This window comes from Hevea brasiliensis, chromosome 3 (genome assembly GCF_030052815.1).
Source record: "Hevea brasiliensis isolate MT/VB/25A 57/8 chromosome 3, ASM3005281v1, whole genome shotgun sequence".
Classification (NCBI taxonomy): Eukaryota; Viridiplantae; Streptophyta; class Magnoliopsida; order Malpighiales; family Euphorbiaceae; genus Hevea; species Hevea brasiliensis.
The window spans coordinates 728,537-743,841 of record NC_079495.1 but is presented as its reverse complement, the minus strand read 5'-3'; the positions used below and the strand labels follow the sequence as shown (position 1 = coordinate 743,841).

The following is a 15,305-nucleotide window of genomic DNA, read 5'->3' as shown; positions in this document are numbered from 1 at the left end:
TTCAATTCGATTCGATTTAATTTGATTCGAACTAAATGCTCACCCTAACAAAGGCGCCACAAAAGTGCAAGCCAGACGGTTCTATCGAGGAGGAAAATGGGAATTCACAGTTAGGAAATGTGCAGTCCAGAAACATGTAATGAGGTCATCTCTATCCCCATCTTCACCTCCCTTCCATTCCACACCCCGCCACACCACCATGGCTCCACCACTCTATAACTATGTCCATACGCAAGCAACCACCACCAACACCTTTCCAATATTACCCTTCTGATCAAGACAAGGAGAAGTAAGTGTAATTTAGTAATTTTCCAGCTTGGATGTAGACTAATCAGTAATAACGCTTCTCAAGAAGAGAACAAAAAAGTCAACTATGGTTTCAGGCCTACTTTCTGGCACTCAATAAAGTGCTTGTCCTAGAACTAGAAGGATACAGATAGCTAATAAGTCAATCAGGTGAAGATTGGATTCCTTAGACACTAGGCTTAAAAATTAAAGACATAAGAATAAGAAAAATTAAAATCCTAAAATGTTAAACTACTACTAGCTAGTACTAGTGCCAAGGGGAGGCAAGTCAAGTTAGAAGAGCTACGTGTGCATGTAAAGAACATAACTTTGATCGGTGTGGCCCACTTATGGCACTAAATTTGGCGCATCCTATGACTGCCTACTCAATTACTTTCCCACCCATATCATATGAAGATAGCAACATGTGCCTACACCTTAACATGAGATATTATAATAAATTAAAATTAAAAAGGTTAATAAACGCACTATGAAGTCTAAAGGTCTTTTCATCCCCCACCGATTTCCTTGACTCGTATCCCATCTGGCTCTCGTCATCGAATTCGCTGGTGCTTTTCTGCTCAGCATGCATCACAGCTTCATCATCTGAGAAACAGAAACATTTAGAGTGGCATTTCACATTACAAGGTTATTTATTAGTATATGGTAATATTAACAGCTCATGCAAACACCAATGGTTGAGTCATTACTTTCTTTCAATAATATTATAAGCATACAACCTAAGGTGGATGAAGGCTAAAAAGCTTGCTTATACAGTTGATAGAGAGGATTCAGTCAAGCGTCTTACGCAGTCTTTCCTTCAGTGCTTGAAGCTCAGCACCCTACTCATAGAGTTTAGATTGAGCAGAATCTAATTCGCGTTCCAGCACCTAAATTTGGTATTCCCATCGTTCGATGAGCAAATAACCGTTTCTGATCCAGTTCAGTTGGCAGGACTCCCATGGAATTGGTAAGAACAGTGCTCTGACCCTCCAGTTCACGAAGCACACTAGATGAAACCTCAACAAGTTTCTAGTCAAAACTAGGGATTAGGGATACTCCTTATAGCTCAATTAATCACAGAATGATAATTAGTTGCGGATCCAGAAATTTCTTTTTTTAGAGTCTGACATATAAAAATTAAATAAAATATTATTAAAAATTCATATATGTAGAGAGGAAAATATTATTTTATACAACTCAGCCAATCAAAATTAAAAAAATTATGTTCTAATGAAATTCATCATATTTTATGGTAGGATTTATTATTATTTTAATATTGTATTAATTTTTAATTAGATGAATATATACAAATTTAGATATATGTAAAAATCACTCAAGAGAAGGTAAGAATTACTCGAGAGTCAAGAGAGTGAAAAAAAGGTCAATTATATAGTATTTTTATGTATACACCCCATCACTGCTGATAATACAAGTTTTTAGTTTTGTTTGGTATTCAGTTTCAAGGTAAAAAAAAAAAAAACTTTTCAAAAAAATATCATTTAGATGATATTGAAAAATGTCAATTTTGTTATTTTGGTATTCTAGTTAAAACATGTCACATTTAATTTTTAATACTCTCTTACTAATATATTTAAGAAAATCCTTTCTAACTATAGTAATGCTAAATATAAATCAGGAAATCAAGTTTTTGAAGAATATTATAACAATTATCATTACAAACTACTAAATGCACCAACACGAACTACTAGTGCAGAATCCAGATGCTGTAAATAATTTTTTCATCACAGGAAGTTAAAGACTTTTCTAAGTGCTTAGAGTGTGATATATATATATATATATATATATATAAAGTGAAGTTTAAGCAAAATAACATTAAGTTGGACTATTATTTCAATTTTCTTTGATTTCCTAATTATAGTCTTGTAGGTTCCAAGCATATAGGCTGCATGAATGCAAACAAAAATTTTCATGACAGTAATTGTCAAAACTAGCAAGCATTACTGGAAGCACAACCAATGGCTGATGCGCATTTTCATTCCATAATGACTCCTTGTTAACCAGGTTCAAACAAAGATTTGGTTGCCCCTAAAATGGGAAGGTTTGTAATCTTTTAATGGCCTCTAAACATTAAGGTGAAATTCAGAAAATCAAAATAAAGAAAACAAAACTTCTGTCTGGGATGAAGTAAAAGTTTTATAACACTGAGAACACATTAATCTAAAAGATAGGGGCAGACAAATGAATAAACAGGAAGGGCACAACTTCTAGTGGTAGGAAAATCTACAGAAAAAAGAATTCAGATGAATTTGAAAAGGCTCACCTTGCCCATATTTGGCCTAACTCCGTGTCCAGAACCTTCAGCATTGGACCACGGAAGTTTCGTAGTTCAGATGCCAGCTCTGCTTCCAGTTAATCCATCTCCAGCAGCTGTGGCTCTGGCTCTTCTGAAAGAACACTACTTGGACACTCAACATCATCAATCATTGGGATCCCAGGCCCTCTGATATCTTTTGGGCCATTATCCCCTGTATCTGATCTATAAAACACTAGATCATTCTTACTGCTTTAATCTTTTGAGCTTGCAACAAGGTGAGCTGATTTTTCTTTTATATAGTTCAGTCCTTAATTCCTGAACAATTTTTGAAGTCTCATCCATGGTAGTGCTTAGTTTAATGTTCTCAGCTTTCCCAGCTGACATCATGCACATGATTCTCATTCCAAAGTCCACAACCAAACAAATAGCTATCTGGAGAGTATGATATGATATTATGATGTCAGCTCAATAAATACAGGAAGCATATTAGAGCACAAAATTGAAAGCAAAGAACTACTTCCTCATAGAGTCAAAGAAAACTACTGATTTTTTTCCCCATCAACATATAAATCAATTCTGAGTTATATGACAGTTGATATAAAGACGACGAGAACAAAGGAACATTCAGGATGATTATTATCACATGATTTCAGTTTTTGTAAAACAGAGAAAATCTTTGACATGCTAAACTTTTATTTCTAAAGCAAAAACAAATACATCTATATATACAGTCACTATTTGACAAATGTCTTCACAAAGACAACAGATTTTACAGTCACATTTCTCTTAAAAAACATTCTTTATTGCCTAAGTCAGGAATTTCTCTATGTATAAAGAGCCATTTGGCAACATTACAAGATTAAAACTATAACTCCTTATCAAACTTGTTCCTTCCTTTCTTCTTCCTGGATAAGGCATTTTGACAAAGTGATTGATCTAATGGGATGTTGGAATTTGGATCCAGGATTTGATGGGTCTACCTGACCCAGATAGGGAATGACTGAGTATAGGTAGTTATTGGCAGTTAATCACAATCCTATATAAATAAGATATACACAAATAATGATTTGAGAGTTAAAGTAGATTATTGAAATGTGAAGAGTCTTTGTTTCTCTCTGCGTTCTTGGGTCGTGAACACTAGGTGTGATGTTTGGATTGAGAGAAATGAAGAGAAGAGAAAAGAGAAGAAATTTCATTTCTTCAAATTCTCTTGTTTGAACAACAAATTAAGAAGAGAAATGAGGAGAAGAGAAGAGAAAGGAGGGAAAATTCTACTTCTCCAATCCTTGTAACTAAGCCAAAATATTTCTCTCCAAATGGTGGGAAATGGAGAAAAATGGGTGATATCAAAATTATATAAATATCCTTCTACAAATATAATAGCAAAATCATCTGTCTCCATATCTCCATTGCAGCTGGCTTGCTACTCTTCTCTTTCTGGTGCAGAAAGGTATGTGAAATATTATTCTACTGTAGCTATTTTTGAGAATGCCCATCAAATAACTAGTTGAGAAAATTGACTGTTAGATTGAAGTCTTGGATACAAAGTACTAACAGCACCATCTCAAATTGTTGGGGATAATTATATTCGAGTAATTATACAAAGTACTAACAGTAACAGTCTTAGATACATATAAAGTGTTTTGAACAAAAAATTAAAATCTTTTTCATTACAATATCTTCTCACAAAGGCAAAACCAATTGTGATCTATTTATATTTGAGTAATTAATTTAGACGTAGGAAAAAAAAATGAGGGCATATAGTAATTTTCCTTCTTTTTATATAAGGGAGAAATTGTTTTTATTTCCTATTCTAATGATCTACCCAAACAATGCAACGTAAATTTCTTTTTCTTCTCCTGTTTAATTTCCCTTCATTTCTCTTGCACAATTAAGATCTAAACAAGCGGTTAGGGATTACATCTTGAATGTGAGTGTTCCAGAACAGTTATTGGATTGTGAACACTAGGTGCTTTCCATTACACCAGCACAGTTAGAGAAACTGGTAAAAATTTTTAATTTTCCAAAATTATATTTTTCTTCACATTATGTATTCCTAAGTTATGTATCTGTAATAGTTTCTTTATATGCCAATAGGAAGGTTTCCCAAGGGTCCTCCATCCACAAAAAAAGTAGGAAAAACTAAAGGTGCTACAACGTCCCTAACCACCATTTCTTATTCAATATGAAGCAGTAACTCACGAAAATAAGCTCATAACACTCAAGAGCTTAAGGAATTAATTTCAATTGTTAGAATAACATTACAAAGCACAAAAATTTTGAAGCAACCATTCAAAAGAACAAGTGTCCCTTTCTTGTGCAGAAAAAATCCTTAACTCATCTTACAGGACTTTGATGAAATTAATGCTGCGTTTTTTTGTGCTCCAATCAACCAAACAAAAGAAAATTAAAAGAAAAGAGTAAGAAAAGTAAACCTTTAGAAGAACAGAATCCACACTTGGCAGGCGCATTCTAAGCTGTCCTCCTCTTCGTGAAGCAAACACCAAATCGCCTTGCAGTCTTCTCGGAACCACTAGAGCTTTATCAGCATTGTCATTTTCTGCATCAAATATCAATCGGCGGCCAGTGATCGCCGACTTCTTCCTCAAAATCCTAGTTTCTTGCCAAGAAAGTGAAGGGAAGAGCTGCGGCAGCTAAACTTGGTTTAATTTTACCCTTCTCACTCGCATGGTTCCCTTCCCGCTTGTTTCCATGTTTTAATTAATTTTTCTAATAGAAAAATACTCTCACACACGATACCATGCATCTCTATTCAACTTATCTTCCTTCTTCTTCGATTCTAGGACCCCCCATCCTCTGTTATGAAATAATTCATCAAGGCAAAGCAATCAATCTCAGACTCAGCCATTCAAGATCGAGAGGTGTAGTTGATCTCAAGGCTCCTGCTACATTTTAAGCCAATTAAATTAATAATCATTAATTTAACAACATTAAGATATTATTAAAATCATTAATTATTGAATTTAAATCAGATTTTAAGTAAGAAAAAATTTTTTTACCCAATTGTTTGGGTTGCTGTGAATGCCTTTCTGGAGAATATGGATATTCATGTAATGGGCTCTAATATGGGACTTTAGAGCTCCCCAACACAGATCCAACAATTCAATACTATTTTCTCCCAATCCACACCTATTAATGGGGCCGAATACCGGCTTAGCCCGTAACGCTTGATCCAAACCTAAGAACTCAAAACTCGGCCAATTTTTTATATCCAAAAATAAATTCTTATATAAACATTATTAAATATAATCTTTTATAATTTTATATTTAAAAGACTTTTTTTTTTTAATTTTAAACAATATTTTCTACTTATTTTGGCAAGATGGTGGAGCTTAGGCAATGCCTTTCAGAATCGGCCTGTCCAATTGTTAAGTAGATATACAGCCTAATTTTCTTGTATCATTGAGAGTTTTGTTAAATGGGATTTTTTTTTTGCATAAATCCGATATACCATGAATTTGAGACATAAGATATATAGTAAAATTCACCTATTAAATATACAGATTCTGCGTGCTTATATTTTTAGTTTATAATTGACCAGGTCTAAACAAAAATTTCCCTATTAAATGTAGGCTATCTACTATTCTATTTTCTACTCATTATAGCCTTTGCCAAGTATCATAAATTTATCAAAATAAATAAATAAATCTGTCCTACCATAATGAAGCACACGTTGATAGCAATCTCACACCTTAAAAATACCTGAAAATGTAAAAAGAGATGTATGCTTTCTGTGACGTCTTACAATACCGCAGAGATCCTGCAGGTGGGCATGACAAATCATATTTTCTTCGCTAATGCAAAACAATCTAAACGTTAATGCTACTGCTATGCTTCCCATGTGGACTCATAGTTTAAGTGATATAAACAAGACTAGCACTTGCTAAACTAAATAATCCTGTCATCCATAAAAGAAGTAGGCGAGTGAACAGAATCTGAAAATGTAGCTTTGAAAAGCCATCAACCTGCAAAATGGAGCAAGAAAGCATTTCCCAACATGAGAAACTGAGTGAAAACACATAATTTGCTAGAAGAATTTATTCAATATCAGGACTAAAATGAAAAGAAAAACAAATACGAGTGAGAGAGAGAGGAGGGTAGGAGGACGAAGAGAAGGAGAACTACACATGTTAGGCATAACAATATCACAAGAACTCAATTCTACGCCACTGCTTTGGTGCTTAAAACTCATTTCTAATTTTTTCCATGTTCTACTACCACATGGGTCTGACTTGACACTCTTATTTCAAGTTTCAAATATGTTCATTCCATTCAGCATGTTTCTTGAACATGGCTGGCCTTTGTTTAGCCACCCCAGAGATGTATTATTATTATTATTATTATTATTATTATTATTATTATTATTATTATATCTCGAAACCAATCATCCAATATCTTAAAAGCGCTAGATCTCCCATAATGGACCCACATTACTCCCCTACTCTGATTGTGTACAAAATTTTAGCACAAATATTTCAGGCGAGTCAACTTCTTTCTTAAACGTATTAAGAAGAATTAATATTCATGGATCATCCAACAGCACATAAAGAGGTTCCCTACTCAGTTTAACTAAAACAAGCAATCCTAATAAAGGAAGTTAGCAACTTGAATTGTTTTTGAGACAACCACAAATAGGTTCCTGAAATTTAATTCTGAGTTCCTTAAGATAGATTCCAAATAATGATAGTTTCAGATGTCCTCAATTGGGCAGATATAAGTTATAATAACTCCTCCAGGGATACTTCACTCAATAGTTCAACTGTCACTAGTCACCAACTCACTAGAAGTACAACCTCATTCACCGCATGATAATCAATACTTGCAAAAGCCAGATATCTACCAGTGCCCTAAAAATCATAGGATGTTGGGAATCTCAACATCATTATGATGTTAAATAATGAATCATTATATGAGAAAGAGAAAAAACAAAAACGAAGGAAGAGAGAGAGAAAGATCATCCAAGACAATATATTATTATGCGAGATATATTAAAAATCACATAAATTTGTTATAGCAATTTATTTTACTAAGAAAAAAAATGTATTTTATCTTGATTAGCAAACAAGTCAGAAGTCTCATACAGCCACTTCTCTAAGAACAATTATGCTTACACAATAATCATTAGGGAGAACTATGGCTTCTGTAATAAGGATAAGTGTCTTCTGTTACTTATCTAATAAATTCAAACTTCTCTAAGATGATCACGCCATGCAAGTATCCCAGCAAGAACCGAATGGCTTATACACTTAATAATTAATGAAAGACTCACTTGAGGATAGTGAAAAAAAATATTTTTTTGCATTTTTTGACAATGTACAAAAAGAGAACATTTTTTGCATGTCCAACCCTTAAATTTTGACATAAGTGTGTTGTGGATATATTATTTCACCTGATTTTACACAATTTTCTTAAAATGAGTGGCTGGCACCCAAAATTCAACTAATTAAGATTGCACAAAATTTTCTTTCATCATCACTTCATTTCCAAGCTTTAACTTCACTAATCAGAGTAACTAAAATATACTAAGAAAGGGAAAATTGAGATATAAATAAAATCAAACAATTATAAGGAGAATAGAAATGCAAATGCAAATATAAAGATCAAATCTGAAGCTACCTAGATGGCAGAAGTGCATTATTAGTGATCAACTGGACTTGGCAGCCATCTCCTTCCTAGCTCTTCTTGCATTCTCATACTCAAATTCTAACACATTTTGTATATGCGAAGTATCTTTCACATAAAGCATCTTCCCCAACCTACTCTCCTCAATCACCGGAAAAAAATAAAAGAGCTTATAATTCACTATCCAAAACCACACAGCTCCAAGCAAAATCCCCAAAATAGCACCAGAAAACACCTGCTGAACTGTATGGTACCCCAAGTATACCCTCGAGTGCATTGTCAAAACCGCCAATAACCACGGCAGGAAACACCTCGCCCACTTGTTCTTAACCTCCGTTAACCCAATTCCTTTAAAGGTCAAGAGAGTGAAGTAGACAGCGAAGAAGAACATGTACTGGGAGTGGCTGGATGGCCAACCGTGCGAATCGCAGGTCTCTAGGAAGATGCAGGTCTCGGGTCGGGCTTGCTGGACCGATTTCTTGATGAGCTCGCTGATGAATTGAGAAATGAGGAGGCCGATGGCGAAGAACATGCCCTGGAGTTCGCGACGGAAGATGAAATGGCAAACAAATCCGCCAAGACTTATGAAGACCGGGACTAGCGAGACCCAAGCTAAGAAATGGCCTAATCGGTCGCCCTTTTGGTACCGGACATGGGTGAGAGTGACGGCCTTGAGTGGAGGATGGGTCATGGTGGTGGTGATAATTGTGAAAGTGCAGAGTGGCGACTGATCTGTGAGGATTTTGTCGTCAGTGATCGTTTATCCAGAAACCGTTGAAGTAGAAAGTTGGAAAGGGGAGAGAAAAGCGATGCCAATTGCAAAGAAAGGAAGGAGTCATTATGACTTTTTTGGAATAAATCAGGAAAAAAAATGTAATTCTTGCACAATTATTTTTATTTTTTCTAAAATAAAAATTATTTTAAACTTAAATTATTTTCATTGTAAATATGAAAATTAGCTAAAAAAATTAATTAAATCAAATTTTTGTAAAATTTTAATTTTCAAATAAGATAAATGTGATTGTTAAGGATATGCGAAGAAGCACAACAACAGCCAATAAGCTCATTTTCAATAAAAATAAAATGAAAATATTTTTTTTACATAAAAATATTTAAAATAATTATTTAAAATATAAGTGATATTTAAAAATATTAAAATCTTTTTCAATTATTAAAGAAATTATTAATTTTAATTTTATAATATTTAAATCATTCTAAAATTATAAAATTTTAAATTTAAATACCAAATATACAAGTTGACCCTCAAACTTTACCAAAAACCTTAACTTTCAAAACCTCCGATTGCTGTTCAGTTTTCTGAGATTCTTGTCAAGATTGATAGGTGGTCAGGTAAGGAGCTTGAGAAACCTTTTATTATAATAATAATAATAATGAATAGAGTTTGAATTGTTACTAATAGGTTGGTGTAATATAATGATGTTAGTATATATTATATTTGGTTATAGAAAGTATATAATAAGATTATTATTTGTTTGCCTATATATACTTAGCTGATGGGTTCCATCCCAACAACTATTTGGTGCAGTCTTGTGTGTATATTTCAATGTTCCTTTCACTTGAAGAGAAAACTAAATGAAGCAATTCCTCCCCTCTTTGTTCCTTTGAGTTTGCTAGTATCCATCACACAACTGTCAGCTTCCACCTTCATTCAAAGAAAAAGCAACCAAAAACAAATGCCTCCTTATTTATTTATACATTGTAGTTTTCTTCTTTCTTGAATCCCTCTAAAAGCATAACTCACTGATCGGTATCCAAAACCAGAAACTTAGATTCAGTTCACAGTTGAGGGTTTGATGAAATGGGGTCTTTAGAAAGATCAAAGAAGAAGGTTCAGTTATGGAAGAAAGCTGTTGTCCATTTTGCTTTGTGCTTTGTTATGGGATTTTTCACAGGCTTTGCTCCTACCGGTAAAGCTTCAGTTTTTACTAGTGGAATTGTTTCTTCAAACAAATCACACTTCTCTCCTCAACCTGTTGAAATGGTTCACCTAGAAGTGACACCACAGCCTTCAAAAAATGCCAGAGTTGTTGCTGAAACTCCTGTGCCAATTCCGGCAAGTTCTGCAGAATCTGAAAGAGCAAAGTTCTTGGAAGAAAAAGAAGAAGAAGAAGAAAGAGTACCCATGTTGATTCCAAGAAGACTAGTAATTATCATCACTCCAATGAGTACTAAAGATCGGTATCAAGGTGTGCTTTTGAGGAGATTAGCTAATACTATAAGGTTGGTTCCTCCACCATTGCTGTGGATTGTTGTGGAGGGGCAAAAAGACTCTAATGAAGCATCAGAGATTCTTAGAAAAACAGGTATTATGTATAGGCATTTGGTTTCCAAAGAGAACTTTACAGATCCACAAGCTGAACTGGATCATCAGAGAAATGTTGCTCTTAGGCACATTGAGCATCACAGGCTTAGTGGGATTGTTCATTTTGCTGGCCTTTCCAATATCTATGATCTTGCCTTCTTTGATGAGCTCAGAGAAATTGAGTAAGTGTTTTTTTTTTCCTCGCATCTCACCATGAATTTTTTTAAGATGAATGTGTGAATATTACTGCAGAAGGTTGATAATTTCATATAGGAATTGAATTGGCTGAGATATGGAATTTTCAAAGTTCAGGTTTTGCTTGATTAAATCTATATGGCAGCTGGAGGAAGATGTGATACCTCTGGCTCTGGTGTACCAAATACAAATTTTTTAAGTTTAAAGCTGCATTGCATTTTAAGCCCAAAGAAATGCAGATTGACTATTTCTAACTTGTTTATTGAATATTAAACTATAATAATAATATAAAGATTGGGCAGTTAGGCTATATGTTCTGTTCTTAAAGCATTGGAAGATTCGGTATATATATATGTTTACCTTAAATCTTTAGATAATTTGTTGGGTAATTGTTTATGCAGGGTATTTGGGACATGGCCAATGGCATTACTATCTGCAAACAAGAACAAGGTGAAAATCGAAGGACCTGTATGTGATTCCTCACAAGTTATTGGATGGCATCTGAAGAAAATGAACAATGAAACAGATGCAAGACCTCCTATTCACATTTCAAGTTTTGCTTTCAACAGTTCTATTCTTTGGGATCCTGAGAGATGGGGTCGCCCTTCTTCTGTTCCACACACTTCACAGGTATGTTCATTTCATTAAAACCTATAATTATATATTTATTTATAAAAAATTTGTCACTACAACTTTATAAAATAATAATAATTTTTATTTTTAATTGAAATCATCCAAATTAAAATTGAAGCAATACCCAAGTGGAGCCAATAATTTTCTTTTTTTTATCAAACATATCAAGAATTGATGTTGATTATTTACTCTCCATGTTGCTTCAATTTATTATTAACATCAAAGTTCTCAAAGTATGAGATTTTGCCTACCTTGTAATGATGCTCCATGCAAAGAACTTGTTCAAAAGCTTACATCTTCCTTTACTTCTAATGTGAGAAAAAGATAGAATCTTAAACTTATAATAGCTTCTTCACCCATGCAGCTGAGGTCCAATCATACCAACTACTAGACATTAAGATATATGGTTTGAAATTAATCATTTTTCTTTTGGGTTTACTCAACTACCTCCAACCTTATTAAAATCATTAATTTATCTTAATATACACACATTAGGTAATGGGATGATAATGATCATATTTTTCTTCTCTTAACTGCAACCCAAACTAGTTTAGCATTAAACTTTTTAAAATAATTATGTAAATTTTTCCCCATTAATCTCTCTGAGGTCACTTTTGCATCATTTAGAAACTTTCTAGTAGTTTCATGTAAGGATTAAGCTTGTAATTTTTTTTTTTAATTATAAAAAATGAGGGCTCTCCGGGTATGACTGTCATAGTCCCTTTAGGCCAGATGTTCGGAATCACAAGTTAATATCCTCAATTTGACTAAACCCCATAGGAAGAGACTTACCATTAAACCTAAGATGACATCCAATAACTTGTAGAGTTCATACAAATGTATCTTCTTAATAATATGGAAAATAAAATCATTAAATATGTATACATTTTAAAAAGTTTCTTCTTATGAATAATGATGTACTTAATTAATTGTTGAGAGAAATTTTTTAATTTTTGTTTTTGGGTGACAGAATGCAATCAAATTTGTGAAGCAAGTAGCTCTTGATGATGAGACCAAGCTAAAAGGAATCCCACAAGAGGACTGCTCTAAAATAATGCTTTGGCAACTTAAATTTCCCATTGAAAAAGAACCTTCTAATGATCTATTAAACACTGCAGTTGATACCAACCAGAGATGAAGATCATAAAAAATCATAAAATGTGTTAGAAAATCAAGGAATATTGCAAAATTTTTTATCCCTTCTTGTGTTTGTATAAATTTATGATATCCCTTTTTTTTTCTGTTCATTTTGTTATAGTATGAATATAGAGAAAGCTAATCAATCAAAGATTAAATGCATTATTAATCAATCAATATTGTTATTTTAATAATTGTTAACTGTTTTGCCAGTTGTAGTTGTTATATATTAACTTGTGATAATTAATTGTTTATATAATAGTTTAAAACAGAAGTGTTTCGTAAAAATAGTTATTAAATTTACCGTTAAATATAAAAATAGTTATACAATCTTTTTAAATTTAATCAAAATATTAATATTCACTCTCTCAGTCTCTAAATATTAATATAAATATTTATGTCACTGAATAACATAAATAAGAGAAATAAAATATTAAATATTATTTTAAAAATTATTGCTCAATATGAATATTTTAATTTATATATGTGCGTGTGTGTGTGTGTAAAAAGGTTATATTTTGACAATTTTAGTTAATAAAACCAAACCTCAACCCATTTTGACATCATCACAACCATCAAAGGATTTGAAGGGCATTTCATTTTGGGCCTAAAATGGGCCACGGTAAGGCAGTAGCTGCTGGGCCCTATAGGGGCACAAGACATCCTAATACCATAACTTTCACATGGAAGGAAATTCATTTATAAATTGACACTTTTTTTTTCTTTTTTCTTTTTTTTTTTAGTGTAACTTATAATTTGTTAATTGAATTAATTATATATATATATAAATAAATATTTTAAAAAATTACAAAATTAATTTTATGAAATTATTTATGTCTGAACCAAATTCTACCAAAAGTAATAATTTTTTTTACTAAAATCTAAAAAAAATAACACTTTAAAATTGACTTTATTTAATATTTAATGGGTAGGTACTCAACAGGAATATAAGAAATCATTAAGAAAATGAATTGTTTTAGCTATGATTTATGAATTCATTTAAACAGGTGAAATGTAAAGATTGTTTTGTATTATTGCTGTTAAAAATATCTTCATAAATATATTAATTAAAAGTATTAAAAATTAATTTAAAATTCAATTTAATATGTTTAAATTATAAATTCAATTAAGTTAGTATAGTATTTTTATATTGAGAAATCCTTGAAATTTAAATTATTGAGCCACCAACCTTTTTCAATTATTTTGTTTATTTTGTTCCATTACATTTTCATATTCTATACTCTGTCCTTTTCTTTCTAATCTCAAGTCTAATTTGAAATTGACACATTACCTATCTTATCCTAAATTCATTTTAGCATCCATTTAATATATTTATATTTAATTGGAATCACATTTTTTTCCTTTGGAATTTTTTTTTTTTGTTTAAACCTAATTTATGATAAACTCAAAATATAATGGTGAAACTCACTTATTACATATGTGAATCATACATATTTATATATTAGATTTATGATAAAATTGATCTGTACAAGAATTTCTCATGATTTGGACTCACAATTATGATTCGAACATAAATATGATTTGAACACTGCATAGCATGGTTCCATAATCGAATAATAGGATCTCACTCAAATGCTGACTTTAGACGTACTTGACATTATTATTATTATAACTGATATTGAGAAAATTATTATTTTTTAAATATATTAGTTAGAGAGTATTAAAAAAATAATTTAAAATTAAATTTTATAAATTTTAATAATAATAAAATAACTAAATAATTTTTTTTAAAATTATTTTTTAATAATATTTAAAATAATACTTTTATACAAAAAAATAATTTTTACCCTTCAAATTGAATGCTAAACGGGGCGTTTATCTACAGAGAACAAATGTTATGCTTATCAGTATTTGGAAATCTATTCTCTTGCTCCATATAGGATTTTTTTTGTTATCAGTGTGCCCTTTATTAAATTAAGCATCCCAAGTCCACCCACTCAATATTCTATTATTATCTTGCAGATTTAAACTCACAGAAAATATCCGTTAACATTATCATCCATACAAATTGAAAAATTATAAACTTTCAACATAATGTTAAATTTAAATGTCTGGTGATTTGAAATTTGTGAAGAAATTACAATTTCTTTGAGCTCGGAATTTTTTAATATTATCATAAATTCTTAATTTAGATATAATTAATTTTATAATTTATAAAAGATTAATATCATTTTTTATTGTGATTTTTCGAAAGAAAAATATTGTAAGGGCAATGCAGGGACATTTCATAAAGTGACATGAAGTTGGGTTGGCGACAGAGCTGGCCAAATAGTATCAATCTTAAAGGAAATGGCACACAGTGCTGGCAAAACCTACTCCAATGATAAGATGAGTTGTTGAATTAGGGACATGAAAACCACTCGTTAGAATTTGATTATGCCTTATAATTAAATTGAGTTTATATACAAGTTTCCCCCCAGCCCCACTCTCCATTGATTATCATATTAACCTTGCAGCACAATTAAACTACAACCTAATAATCAAAAATAAGAAAGGATAAAGAATTAGTTAAGCTACCATGGGAAATGGATTATGTTAGTTTAATTACTATGTGATCTGGTTTGGTAGAATTGAGTTGACTCTGCATTTACATGTTGCAACCACTAATTACTATAATCTATGAATATATTTAATACTTATATATTATATTCAATTTGTTTTATTCAAGTTATATTAAACATACTTAATTGTAAGTTCATTGATACGAGAATGAGGGTAAATTATTTCAGAAAAAGTTCTTTATCAATAATAAATTTGTAAACTTTGGGGATATTTTTGAAGCAGAGATAA

General features: G+C 31.8%; 2 protein-coding genes and 1 long non-coding RNA gene across 5 annotated transcripts; 1 reads left to right on the top strand and 2 right to left on the bottom strand.

Moving 5' to 3' along the window:
• Positions 1–58: 58 nt before the first annotated feature.
• LOC110655036 (uncharacterized) lies at positions 59–5,617 on the bottom strand. Of its 3 annotated transcripts, none has more exons than XR_009147486.1 (5): positions 4,999–5,617; positions 2,570–2,995; positions 1,094–1,411; positions 775–891; positions 59–270 (listed from the first exon to the last, which is right to left on the bottom strand). It is a non-coding gene; the product is annotated as an uncharacterized LOC110655036 (long non-coding RNA). The 3 variants fall into 3 exon arrangements; XR_009147487.1 differs by having other exon boundaries at positions 1,094–1,294; positions 4,999–5,615; XR_009147488.1 differs by lacking the exon at positions 1,094–1,411 and having other exon boundaries at positions 4,999–5,612.
• A 640-nt stretch (positions 5,618–6,257) lies between these two features.
• On the bottom strand, positions 6,258–9,053 carry LOC110655035 (lipid phosphate phosphatase gamma). Its single transcript, XM_021811215.2, has 2 exons — positions 8,201–9,053; positions 6,258–6,549 (listed from the first exon to the last, which is right to left on the bottom strand). The coding sequence occupies exon 1, from the start codon at positions 8,895–8,897 to the stop codon at positions 8,229–8,231; it is 669 nt and encodes a 222-aa protein (XP_021666907.2). The 5' UTR covers positions 8,898–9,053; the 3' UTR covers positions 6,258–6,549; positions 8,201–8,228.
• Positions 9,054–9,758: 705 nt separating this feature from the next.
• On the top strand, positions 9,759–12,604 carry LOC110655034 (beta-1,4-xylosyltransferase IRX9). The gene is made up of 3 exons (XM_021811214.2): positions 9,759–10,711; positions 11,126–11,354; positions 12,328–12,604. The coding sequence occupies exons 1-3, from the start codon at positions 10,026–10,028 to the stop codon at positions 12,493–12,495; spliced, it is 1,083 nt and encodes a 360-aa protein (XP_021666906.2). The 5' UTR covers positions 9,759–10,025; the 3' UTR covers positions 12,496–12,604.
• Positions 12,605–15,305: the final 2,701 nt, after the last annotated feature.

Excerpts from the sequence above, each read along its gene's own strand:
- LOC110655034 (XM_021811214.2), top strand. The coding sequence starts at position 10,026 with ATGGGGTCTTTAGAAAGATCAAAGAAGAAGGTTCAGTTATGGAAGAAA. Across the intron at positions 10,712-11,125 it reads GATGAGCTCAGAGAAATTGA|GGTATTTGGGACATGGCCAA; the intron begins GTAAGTGTTTTT and ends TTGTTTATGCAG. Across the intron at positions 11,355-12,327 it reads CTGTTCCACACACTTCACAG|AATGCAATCAAATTTGTGAA; the intron begins GTATGTTCATTT and ends TTTGGGTGACAG.
- LOC110655035 (XM_021811215.2), bottom strand. The coding sequence starts at position 8,897 with ATGACCCATCCTCCACTCAAGGCCGTCACTCTCACCCATGTCCGGTAC.